The sequence below is a fragment of the Rhamphochromis longiceps genome, linkage group LG12, assembly GCF_057381845.1.
Source record: "Rhamphochromis longiceps isolate RC_006_pf linkage group LG12, R_longiceps_female_GT1.1, whole genome shotgun sequence".
In the NCBI taxonomy this organism is placed as follows: Eukaryota; Metazoa; Chordata; class Actinopteri; order Cichliformes; family Cichlidae; genus Rhamphochromis; species Rhamphochromis longiceps.
The window spans coordinates 24,067,661-24,080,764 of record NC_140568.1 but is presented as its reverse complement, the minus strand read 5'-3'; the positions used below and the strand labels follow the sequence as shown (position 1 = coordinate 24,080,764).

Here is a 13,104-nt window from a genome sequence, read left to right as displayed (position 1 = left end):
ATATAATAAGAGACTCAAAGACCTCTTTTGAGATCAGAGATTGCAGTATGAATCTCTGTCTGCACTGTTACATTTGGTCATGCTGGACTTCTGCTGCCATCAACAGGTGAAATCTGGGCTCAATGACATGATTTAATTCCACTTTCTTTTCTTTCAGATACTTTAAAAGTTACAGTTTGAGGAATAGCCTCTGACCAATTTGGTTTTCACCTTAACAGTTATTTTTAAGGTGTCACTTACTGCTCACATTTAGTTTATTAATTTGCTCAGTTACCAGTTCAGGGGAAAGAGATGGTTCTCCCTGTTGAAATTGAGGCGTAGCAGGAGGGTATGCAGGTACTGAAGGTGATGTGAATCCTGGAACTGAAAACCCGTATGGAGCAGCACCTTGTGGCCACTGGTTAAAATTGCCACTTGTTATGTTTGCATGCTGAGCGGGATCTAGTGAGGGACAAGCACCTGATCCAGTGGGGAAGGCAAGGGAAGGGTAGTTGCTGTAACTTGGAGCCCAGGCTCTCCCAGGTGGGTAAGGGCCCACAGGCTCCCCAGGCTGAATGGCTGCAAATCTGTAAGGAATGATGAGCAGTGGAAACACCACCTCTGGGTCAAAGGCAAAACTAATGTCCAGATATACCTGGAAAAAGTCAGAGATTTAGAATCAAATCAGACTAAAGTAACCATCAAATTAAAAGTGCAATTTATAAAACTACCAATTTTACTTTTTTAATTTGACATATAATTATTATTTGTTATGCTTTTTTATGCAGCGTCTTATCTTCATAGTAGTTATTAATTATTTAAGAGGTTAAGACACACATTTTCTTTATCTATTATTTACCTACAAACATTTACAACCAAAGTTCACCATGAAATCCCTATGACATAGTTTTATACCTTTAACTGATATTCAACTGAGATGATATCACAGTTACGGAGGGTGGCGATGGCATCACTAGGAATCTTCAACTGGCGGGAGGCAGTTTGCTCTGAGTTTGGACAGATAGTGTCCCCGACCTCTTTGAACAGAGTCTCATCACAGGTTTTAGTCTTGCCATCGCATCTGTACACTATTTTCTGCTGAAGTTTGAATTTGGGTTCTATGTTCTTGGAGGAAGAGTTACAGATTTTGGCAACAACAGATAAAGTTTCACCTGTCAATAGCAAATGTTAACAATGAGCTTAATTTTTAAATCTATTCACATTTTATTTTGTAAGTTGCAGATATTTTACCTGGAAAACAAACTCCTCTGCTAATGGTAGCAGACATTTGAACCTGTCCCTTAGAGAAAACACCGACGTCTTTACTCACTGAACTAGATTGTGGACACTGTAAAGAACCAGACAGACATTTTTTTTTTCAGATCAACTCAATTGTAATCCAGATGTCAAATTTATAACACATCATTGTAGTGTTTACCATTACTTGAGGAGTGTTTAGAAATGCCTTAGAAACAAACTTGATCTCTTTTTGTACTGCAGAAGGCAAATGCCAGCTCCGAGATATCTTTGCTTCAACCACATAGACAATTTTTCCATGTTTCCCCTGGAAGGACGAAGGCATGTTCCTAAAAAAACAGAATCTAGTTATTTGTAAAAGCAAACTACAGCACGGTATTAATGCATGAAGCCAGAAATTCCCACATACCCCTCTGGGATTTTAAGCCTGAATTTAAAAGTGTGGGCCCCTTGGGGAAGTGAAGTGCCTGCAAGAGAAATATGATTAAACTTGTATGTCCAAATGGTCCTGCTAGGAATGGCACAATAACAACCTGTGTTCAAAAATTTCAGCCCCGTCACTCACATGGTGAAGTTTTTAACACGCTGAGTGTTGGAGCCTTGCCAGTAAAGAAATATGTAAATGATGGAAATTCTCTGTTGGTTTTTTTTTCCAAAGTTCACAGCAATCTCTCTTTCTGGGATTTGATAATCAAAAAATATTGAAATTAGGGGAAGTTTACCACGAAATTAACAGCAGTGATAATTGTTTTTACTGAGAAGGAAGTTGAAGTACCAGGAAAGACCTGACACAAGCAGGGAGAGAACAAGCAACTTCCACATTTAGAGGGCCAACCCCAACCCTGCCCATAGCTAAACCCTACATTGTGTTGAGCAACTATCTGCAAAGCGCAAGACCCAAAGTGAAAGGCTAAATAAATATTTACTAACTTTGCTCTCAGAAGTAACAAAAAAAATCATCGATGCCATCCATTTATTCATCTATCCACCCATCCATCCAGCTTGTCCAAGAGGAAAGGAGCTGGAGCCTATTTCAATTGCTGCAGGGCAGGAGGGTCTGTCCCAGTGCTACCACTTAATAAAGTTGGTTACTTTTTATCTGAAAAGTTACTGAATAATGCCAAACTCATGAAGTTGTACCATGCAAAAAAGTTCACAGATCGATGGTCTCCAGTTTACCTTGCTACAACCACTCCACTAGTTGCTTTGCCAGCTGCCTTTGTTGTGCCAAAAAGTGATCATCTGCAAAAAAAGTGATTAAGGGGTATTTGTCAAAAAATTTATTGCGGGAATATAAACAGTTATAAGTGACTTGTTGGCATATAATTTGTCAAAAATATGTCAAACATATCTCTTCACTTGAGCAAATAAGTGAAGAATAAGGGAAGGACGTCCGCTCCTGGGCGCCGCCCAGCTCACATTGCATACGACCCCTACGGTACCTCATGCGAGTGGTGAGCCTGCAGGAAGATGAGCCCATGTCCCTTTTTCGGGCTGTGCCTTTTATTAAACCATTCAAAATCACAGATCTTAAGCAAAGATCCAATATACCTACAATATTGATCGATTTACCTGCGCGCAGTCAATCTAGAGCTTGGCTGAGTCCAACTTTAAAATCCGTGGTCACACAAAGAAGTCCAACTACACGCATTAAAAATGGGCACCTACAACAATGAATGATCCTGTGGCAAGGCAAGGCAAGTTTATTTGTATAGCACAATTCAAGAACAAGGTGGTTCAAAGTGCTTTACAGAGACATTAGAAACAAAAACAAATAAAAAGCATGATTTAAAATTGATTAAAACAAGCAAACAAACTAACTAAATAACAAACAAAAAAACAAACAAAACAGTATGTAAAAAAAATCAAAACAGATAAAATCAGAACAATAGATAAAATCTGTAGTTAAAATGTAAGTTTTGAAGTTTAAGCTTAAAAGTGTGGATTTGGTGCTTTATTCAAATGCAGCTGAGAACAGGTGAGTCTTCAACCTGGATTTAAATAAACTGAGTGTTTCAGCTGATCTGAGGCTTTCTGGGAGTTTGTTCCAGATATAAGGAGCATAAAAGCTGAATGCAGCTTCTCCGTGTCTGGTTCTGACTCTGGGAACTGATAAAAGACCGGATCCAGATGACCTGAGGGATCTGGAAGGTTCATACTGGGTCAGGAGGTCACTGATGTATTTTGGTCCTAAACCATTCAGAGCTTAATAGACCAGCATCAGAACTTTAAAGTCTATCCTCTGACGGACAGGCAGCCAGTGTAAAGACCTCAGAGCTGGACTGATGTGGTCCACTTTTTTGGTCTTAGTGAGGACTCGAGCAGCAGAGTTCTGAATGAGCTGTAGTTGTCTGACTGATTTTTTAGGTAGACCTGTAAAGATGCTGTTACAGTAATCAAGCCTACTAAAGATGAATGCGTGGACTAGTTTTTCCAGGTCCTGTTGAGACATCAGATCTTTTATCCTCGAAATATTTTTGAGGTGATAGTAAGCTGACTTTGTTATTGTCTTAATGTGTTTTTCTAAGTTTAGGTCTGCATCCATCACTACACCCAAATTTCTCGCCTGGTCTGTGGTTTTTAGGTGTATAGATTGAAGTTCTCTGGTGACCTGTAATCGTTTTTCTTTGGCGCCAAAGACTATTACCTCAGTTTTGTTTTTGTTTAGCTGGAGAAAATTGTGGCACAACCAGTCATTAATTTCCTCAATGCATTTACCAAGAGCCTGTACAGGGCCTTGGTCTCCTGGTGACATTGTGATATATATTTGTGTGTCATCTGCATAGCTATGATAGTTTATTTTGTTGTTCTTTATAATCTGTGCCAGTGGGAGCATGTAAATGTTAAACAGAGGGGGTCCCAAGATGGAACCTTGGGGAACTCCACATGTGATACTTGTCTGCTCAGATGTGAAGTTACCTATTGATACAAAGTATTTCCTGTTTTCTAAGTATGTTTTGAACCAGTTTAGTACAGTTCCTGAAAGACCTGTCCAGTTCTCCAGTCGTTTGAGTAATATGTTGTGGTCAACTGTATCAAATGCTGCACTGAGATCCAGTAAAACTAAGACTGACATTTTTCTACTGTCTGTGTTCAGACATATGTCATTGAACACTTTGGTCAGAGCAGTTTCAGTGCTGTGGTTCTGTCTAAAACCTGACTGGAAGGCATCGTAGCAGCTATTCTGTTTTAAGAAGTAATTGAGCTGTTGAGAAACTGCTTTTTCAATGATCTTACTTAAAAATGGGAGATTTGAGATCGGCCTGTAGTTGTTCATTTGTGTCTTGTCAAGAGTGTCCTTTTTCAGTATAGGTTTTATTACAGCAGTTTTTAGTGGTTCTGGAAACACACCTGACATTAAAGAAAAGTTGACAATCTGTAACAGGTCTGACTCCAAAGTCTTTGAGACCTTTTTGAAAAAACTTGTTGGCAGGACATCTAAACAGCAAGAGGAGGAGTTCAGTTGACCTAAGATGTCATCCAGGTCTTTGCTGTTAATAGGGTGAAACTGTTTCATGGTGTTTAAACTGTTTTTCGGTGGACACAGTACATATCCTGGATCTGCTGTTGATGTACCAATTGCTTGTCTAATCTTTTGGATTTTTTCTGTGAAGAATTTGGCAAAGTCATTGCAGGCCATGGTTGAATGAAGTTCAGCTGGCACTGGCACAGGAGGGTTTGTTAGCCTGTCAACTGTGGAAAATAAGACCCGAGCATTATGACTGTTTTTAGTGATGATGTCAGAGAAGTAGGACCTCCTTGCACTCCTCAGTTGTAAATTATAATTATGAAGTTTCTCTTTATAGATGTCATAGTGAACCTGGAGGTTTGTTTTTCTCCATCTGCGCTCAGCTTTCCTACACTCTCTTTTTTCATTTTTCACTAGTGTGGAGTTTCTCCATGGAGACTTTTTCCTTCCAGAGATAACCTTCACCTTAATGGGAGCAATTGTATCCATTACATTTAACATTTTTAAATTGAAGCTATTGACGAGCTCATTGACTGAACCTCTGGACAGGTCAGGTGTTAATGGGAAGACCTGGTTTAAGATCTCACTACTGTGTTCAGTTATACACCGTTTTGTGATCACTGCTGTTGATATATTTGTGTGGGCTGAGATTTTACTTTCAAAGAAAACACAGTAATGATCAGACAGGCCCACATCAGACACAGTAATGTTTGAAATGCTCAGGCCCTTGGATATCAGTAGGTCAAGAGTGTGTCCTCTATTATGTGTGGCCTCTGTTGCATGCTGAGTCAGCCCAAAGTTGCCCAGAGTGTTGCTCAGATCTTTAGTCCCTTTGTCCTGAGGGTTGTCCACATGGATGTTAAAATCCCCAACAATAATTACACAGTCGAAATCAACACAGATCACAGACAGCAGTTCACTGAGGTCATTAAACAAGTCTGTGCAGTATTTGGGAGGCCTGTAAACATTAAGAAACACAACTTTGGATGGGGCCTTCAGCTGTAAAGCCACATATTCAAAAGACTGAAAACTTCCAGGGGATAGCTGCTTACATTGAAATGATTCATTAAATAGGACAGCAACCCCTCCTCCTCTCCTGCTCACCCTGGCCTCACTGATAAAACTGTAGTTAGGAGGGGTCGTCTCGATGAGAACAGCTCCACTGTTACTTTGGTCCAACCAAGTTTCAGTTAAAAACATAAAATCAAGGCTGTGCTCAGTGATTAAATCATTAATTAAAAATGTTTTCCCAGCTAACGATCTAACGTTTAATAAAGCCAACTTAAGTGTTTTAGAGGTATTACTTGTCCCCTCGTGTTTGGGAGCAGTCTGTGGCACACAAGGTATGTTTACTATATTTAAAGATCTTTTAGAGTGCATTTCTCTGTGTTTTGACCAGGCCACATGTCTCCTTCTGTCACCTAAAAGTACAGAGATTTTAAAACCTTCTAGTAAACAGGGTCCCAGCTTCTCCTGGGAAAAGTCACCACTGCCATAATCCTCGCAGCCTGGACCCTCCACACATCACACATCAGACTTCGGAGACAGAGCATGAAGGTGGTAAGGAGGAACTAAAGGGGGCGAGGCTGAGCAATGTGACTTCGATTGCTCTGTTGAGGGTGGGGCTCGATGGCAAACCTTTGGCCGCTCTGGTGGGGGGTTTATGGGGGACAAAAAGGGATTGGGCCGGGGGGTAGATCTGAGCCCAGCATTGACCCGCTCCATCATCTCCTCAGTGAATTTCAGGTGTGGGGAGGAGGGAGAAAGGGAGGGGGAGGAGGGTGATGGGGGTGATGGCCTGTCAGGGGTTTGGGGGACTGGGGAAGATCGTGGTCCCTGGTCCTGGTCCTGGTCGTTGGTGTTGTTGAGAGAGTTGGAGGCAAATAGGGACCCCTCTTCTTGCCTCAGATGTCTCTCCTTTCTGAGGCTCTTCCCGGGTGGGGGCAGATGGAGCTCCTCCTCAAGGTTTCTGCTGGGCTTTGTCTGTTCTTGGAGTACTGTTTGTTCCTCTTTATGAGATAACTCCTCGTTTATCTCAGCCTTGGCACCAAGCACAGATGGATGACGTATGGAATAAAACAAGTTGGAGGTGAACAGTTTCACCCCTGACTTGTTAAAATTAAATCCATTTGCTTTAAACAGATGCCTGCATTCCCAAAAAATATTAAAGTTGTTGATAAAATGCACTGAGTGGTCAGCACATGCTGATATAAGCCATTTATTCAGTGTAAACAACCTGCTGCATCTCTCGTCTCCTCCGCTGACCGGCGGTACAGGTCCACTGATGAATACAGCTGCATTCAGAGAGTTTGCAGTATTTAATAATCCAGTAAAGTCCCGTTTCAGAACCTCCGACTGTTGTTTGGACACATCGTTTGACCCTGTATGCAGAACAATGTTTGTCACAGTTGGATATTCCTCTGCAATTTGAAGAATTCTCTCCTTCAGGTTGTTGACCATATCGTTAGGAAAGCAGAGGACTTTAGTGTTCTTACCGCACATCCTTTGTACATCCTTTACGGCAGAGTCACCCACAATCAGAGTTTCAGGCCTAGCCTTTAGCTTTCCCAGTGGCCTTTTACTTTTGAAAAGATTTTCGGACCTTACTTCGCTACTTTTAGATGGATGGTTGTCCGATATAGATCCAGGGTCCTTTGATAGTGGAGCAAATCTGTTGTGCAGTTTCACATTCAGTTGTTTTGAAGGTTTGTTGTTAACTTTCCTATTCACGGTTGTCCAGTCCTGTTTCCTCTCGTATACAGGGGTAGAAGAGCTTCTCTGTCTCGTAGGAAGTGAAGGCCAGTCGGTTTCAGAGATTTCAGCTCGCTGTGCCCTGCCTGTGATACGTCCTCCCCCTTCTAGGAGACATGATTTATGTCTTGGTTTTGCACCAAGACCGTCCAAGGGGGGATTATCGCTTGAGGATTTATAATAGTGCACAAAGTCTACTTTCTTGGTCATGTTATCTGTGCTCCTTAGCTGTGTACTAGCTTGCTCATCGCCATTGTTTTGAATCAAAGGCAAGGTTGTTTCATTTCCACACAGTCCATTTACCTCCACGTTTACTTCTAAGCGATGAATTTTTGTCTCCAGTACTGCAATCTTCTGCAGGAGGCTGTGGTAGTCATCTGTGGAGAGGGAAGGCATCTTGTTGCTAGTTAGCCTAGCGGTTAGCACCTTTCCAGGGTATTGAGGCTGCTCGGTGCCCAGACGCTGTAATCAGGCTTCAGCTGTGTCTAGGCCACAGACACACGGAGCGCTGAGGATAAGGTAACTATAAAAATGTTGCTGTTTCTGTTAAGAACACTTTAGTCCTAATGATCTATAAGTGTCCAGAAGCTATCGCAGGTAAGCTCATACGGAAAAAAGGGAAAAAATCAGCATAAAAATCAATAAAAATCAATAAAAGAAGCAAAGCATTTAAAGAGCAAAGAGATGAAGCGTCCACACTCACAAAGGGGGACCCACTAGAGGCTTCCACTCACACCCAAGGAAGGGTTCTGTTGTGTTTGGGTGCAATTTGCTCAGTTCATGTTTGGAGGTGAATAAAGTTGGAGTGTAAAACTAGAGCTCCTGTATCGTGTGTCCCATGCCTCCATATTGGTGACCCTACCTTGAACACGCAGCAAACCATGGAGTTCGCCCTGGACACGCCGCTACTGCTGGCCCTCTGCCTCCTGCTGTGGCTACATTTGCCGTGGCACTCCAGTTGTGGCTCCATGACCCCTCGTCATGGTTCATCCACGTGGAGGCTCAGTTTGCTCTCCACAGCATCTCAGCTGAGGACATAAAATTTCATCACGTGGTGCCATTGCTCGTCCCGCTAACCACCTGTTGGGTCTGTGTTTCCACAAGCCCCACTAATTCTAGAGACTTATTCATCATGAAGAAAACAAGACAGTCGATCGATCGATTATTTGCGCAAGGGAGGCCTCGTCTGTGTCCACCACGAAAATGACCCCCAGATCTGACCTCCTCCTGCTACCTTTTATTGAGAGACAGTTCACACAAAACATGTCAGAACAAAGCCACGCCCCCTTGGTTCTAAGACAAAGAATTTTATGTATTTGTGTGAACGTCTGTAAGAATGTGTGTGTGTGTGTGTGTGTGTGTGTGTGTGTGTGTGTGTGTGTGTGTGTGTGTGTGTGTGTGTGTGTGTGTGTGTGTCAGACCTCCTGCTGACCAAAGGGTCGTAAACCCAGGAAGCTTACATCAAAAGAAACAGATCTTTCAGATAGGATGTATCTACAATAAAACCTCCCCCAGCACAGAGTGGTTGGAGAGGTGGTCAGGATCAAAGGAATGGCTTTGATCCTACTGCTTGAACTAAGACTGTACAAATTTAAGAAACACAATGGCAACATTCAACAATTAGACTTAACACCACCCGCTGTGTGATGGCCCTCCTCAAGGACCCGCCCATGCAAGGGAAATATGTTGCCGTTAAGGACCTACTACTGTGGCGATACACCCTCTCCGGTGCGGAGCGAGCCAAGAAACTTCTCTCCCTCTCCAGGCTGGGCGGAGGCATGGCTCATTAACTCATGGAAAACATGTTGTCCTTGCTCGGTTCGGACGACGGGCTATTCCTCGCCCTCGCCCTTCGGTCCTCACAGACGGGCCTCGTGCTGGAAGACATGCCGGTGTGGGATGGCAGTCCACGTTTGCTGTGCGACATGTCTTCCCTTTCGTGGAGCAATCGTGTTTTGACTCCATCCATGCTTTCTCTTATCTGGGCTTACGGGCTTCGGTCAAGATGGTCACGGACAAGTTTATTTGGCCGGGCCTGCGGAAAGTGGTAAAGAGTTGGGCTGCTGCGTGCATTCTGTGCCAACACTCGAAGGTCCAGATGCACACTCAGCCGCCCCTCAAACCTTTCTGCGTACCTGGTAGGCGTTTCGACCATGTGCACGTCAGACCGCTTCCACGGTCGCAGGGTTTCACACATCTTTTGACTGGGGTGAATTGCATCACCAGGTGGCCGGAAGTGGTTCACCTGGCTTCCATGACAGCGGAGGTGGTGGCCAGGGCGTTGGTGTCCACGTGGGTTTTGCGTTTTGGTACCCCCCCCCCCTCCCCATTGACATTACCTTGGACAGAGGCCCTCAGTTCGTATCGGAACTATGGTCCACCATGGCTGCCGGAGGGTCAAGGTCCACCGCACCACGATGTACCACCCATAGGCTAATGGGATGTGCAAGCACTTTCTCCGTGCTTCCTTAACGAGTGGTAACTGGGTCGACCGTCTGCCTTGGGTTTTGTTGGGGTTGCGCAGTGCGGTCAAGAAGGACATCAGGGTTTCTCCTGCTAAACTGGTCCTTGGCCAACCCCTCTGTGTCCCCGGGGAATTTTTGCCTGAGGGACCTCCCCCCCATGTTTTGATGTCTCAGTGCCAGGTGTCCGCTCCCCTGGAGGCCCCTTTTCGGTCCCTGGCCCTGTGCACCACTGCCTGCCAGACATTTTTTTTCTGCGGTTGTTGGAATCTTCTTTTTTTTGTTTTTGTTCTGCATGACGCCCATCATCCCCTCTTGCGTCCGCTTTACGACAGCCTGTTTCGGGTTATTGAACCAGGTTCCAAGCTTTTTCTTTTGGATTTTTTGGGCCGGCAGGAGGTAGTTTCAGTGGACCGACTTAAGCCTGCACACATTCTGTAGGATGCTCCTGTGGTCCCAGCCCGGGCCCCCCGCCATGGCCACCCACCTGCTGCCGGAACATTGGACTCTGACCCTGCCTCCGAGATCGCTCCGTGCCCACAGGTGAGGTGAATAAAGTCGGAGTGTAAAACTAGAGCTCCTGTGTTGTGTGTCCCATGCCTACAACAATAAATGATCCAAACAAAATGGCAAAAATCACTTACGAACAATATACCCACTGGCACCGGAGTGAGTTAACTGCCAAACACACAGCAGAAGACAGCAAACTGCCAAGTGACACGTGTTACAACTGGAAGAGCCATTTTGGCAGCCATCCAAAGCTTCAGCAGTAGTGAACCCTTAGCAGCTGCAGCCTCCACCGCACCATCACCACGGCACCTAGTGGGTTCATTGTGTAGCATGGTGGTTGGGTTAATGGCAGTGTTAGCTTAACTAGCATTGCTAAGTTACTTAGCTAGCCACAAACATGCTCATGCAAACAGCGTTTGTTGTTGTTGTTGTTGTTGTTTTTTAAATCTTTCCGGTAAACAGCAGACAGACATCGGACATCATGCAACTGTGGGGATGAACAAAAGTATTTTACCAGCACAATATAATCTGCAGTATGATCATTGCTTTAACAATGTAACAGATAGCTTTAAGATGGCCTTAAGATGTTTATGCATACTGTTATCATATTAACCTTGTATTCCAGATGCAGTTATAACTATTTTATACATATTGCATATCGGTGCTTATTTTGAGGTGATGTTCGGTTCATTAAGGGTCTTAAGCTTCACTGGCATGACTGTCCAGGTGATACATGCTGAGGGAAACTAGAACATAGAAGGAATTGCAATACATGCTTACAAAACACTTATATCAGGTCATTTTTTATTATCGTTTATAAGTTCATATTCTTGTATTAAGCCTTTAGTAGAGATTCTTGATTAAAACATTTATTCAGTAGATGACATATACATAGTTTCAGTTCGGTTATTACATATATGAGAGTGGCTTCTGTCTCTCTGTCTGGTGAGAGGTCAGGAGCTAGTCGGCGAGGTGAAATAGGGTGCAATTGTGGTTAGCACACACACACACACACACTCAGTTAGAGAGAATCATTTATAGGTGAAAGTTTAATCATGTTTTGCTCGGGGTTGCAAAAGAGCAGTTTGTCGCAGAACTGCTGCTGATGTGTCAAGACGATAAGCGAGCATCCGGCAGTGACAGGAAATACCTGCCGTGAAGACGAAGACAATGTTCTTTTCAAATTGTGTTAAAAGTCATTGTGGTTTTGAATTGACGTATGCATATATTGGATCTGACGTTGAGGGGGCGTCATTAAATAACATATACCCTGATGGTATAAAATATCTGTTTATGTTTTGAGTAGTCGAAGATTAGCCCTGTCTGCGAACGGAACTGGTCTTCCCACGCGTGTATTTCATTAAAATCAATTGTTTGACCAAGCTCTTGGACCATGGTTGTTTGTACTCTCCTTCCTCAATATTTGAACCTTAACACAACCTTATTTATTTATTTGATCGCTAACAGTCCATCCACGCTTGGAAAAGATGCGCGCACCTATAGTGTTAATAGTTTACTTGAACTTTTTTTAACATAGTTAAATGTTAAGTGATGAGGGATTCCCACAGACAGCTCGCGCTGGTTTTCCACAAGAATTAAAACCACTTTGTTGCACTTTGTCATTCAGATACTGAATAAAAGGGGCTGTTGCTATAAAATTGACCTGACCCTGTTCCTTCATTTAAAGAGCCATAACACAGAGGTCACACTAGATAGAGATATTATAGAGATATTCATGAAAACTTGATGTTTTTTCAAGTTTTTTTGTTTCTTTTCTCTTGTTATTTCATTTATATTTATGTCATTTATATGAATAAATAAATACATTTTCTATCTATCTATCTAGTTATCTATCTGTCATGGATTTTTTTGACCTTTCTCGAAGCGTGGCGGTTGTGAGAACCGTGAGGAATTGCCACAGGGACATGTTAGACATGTTTTGGCCATCACAGATGTTCCAAGAATTGTAATCGTCCTGAGAGGGAGGGGGTCGGTAGAGCACAGTTCATGATTGAAAGAGGAGTGAAAGAAGCCATCTATGTCCACTGTGAACGACCATCTTTGAACAGAGGCGGTGGTTTACGACACAAAACTGTCTGCCATCTATAATCCAGTTCTGAGATCTTTTCCCGGACGCCTTAACACCCACACACATCCTGGCCTGTTTGACCTCATGAAATCACATGATAGGGTGGGGCTAGGTTTCACAGCGGGTTCACCCATAACCCTTGGCTGATTGTGACCTACTCCCGTTTTCACACCTTGGCTCATGTGATCAGGTAGAGGAGCAACAGGGGGCTTTTTGACCCCCTTGGGGGGACTCTCCTCTAGGACTTAAATCTGGGAATCTCCACCATTTGACTGAACTGAACTGAAGAAGCCTCTCAGATGAGAGGTGAAACATCTTCAAGCAACTTAGAGACGTCCAGTCCAAACTTCTTTCCAAGCTCTTTAGACTACCATGACCTGGATGACTGAGAACCTTCACAGACATATTGTCTCAAAAAACTTGTCCTCTTAACGTAGCTTTCTAACGTGCCTGATACTCTTATACTCATACAAAAGGGCATATTACAAATATATAGCACACATGAACAAAAGAAAAGCCTCTCTCTTTCTTTCTCTCTCTCGCTCTCTCTCTCTCTGTTCCCCAACAGTGCTTACTGGAACCTTCAG

The 13,104-nt window shown here is 43.4% G+C and overlaps 2 protein-coding genes across 2 annotated transcripts; both read right to left on the bottom strand.

Moving 5' to 3' along the window:
- Positions 1–232: 232 nt before the first annotated feature.
- Positions 233–1,565, bottom strand: LOC146657287 (arrestin domain-containing protein 3-like). Its single transcript, XM_085426776.1, has 4 exons — positions 1,418–1,565; positions 1,231–1,327; positions 895–1,151; positions 233–634 (listed from the first exon to the last, which is right to left on the bottom strand). The coding sequence occupies exons 1-4, from the start codon at positions 1,559–1,561 to the stop codon at positions 233–235; spliced, it is 900 nt and encodes a 299-aa protein (XP_085282902.1). The 5' UTR covers positions 1,562–1,565.
- A 1,368-nt stretch (positions 1,566–2,933) lies between these two features.
- On the bottom strand, positions 2,934–9,062 carry LOC146657286 (uncharacterized). The gene has a single exon (XM_085425268.1). It carries the CDS (start codon positions 7,850–7,852, stop codon positions 6,230–6,232), a length of 1,623 nt encoding a protein of 540 aa, XP_085281394.1. The 5' UTR covers positions 7,853–9,062; the 3' UTR covers positions 2,934–6,229.
- Between the last annotated feature and the right edge of the window lie 4,042 nt (positions 9,063–13,104).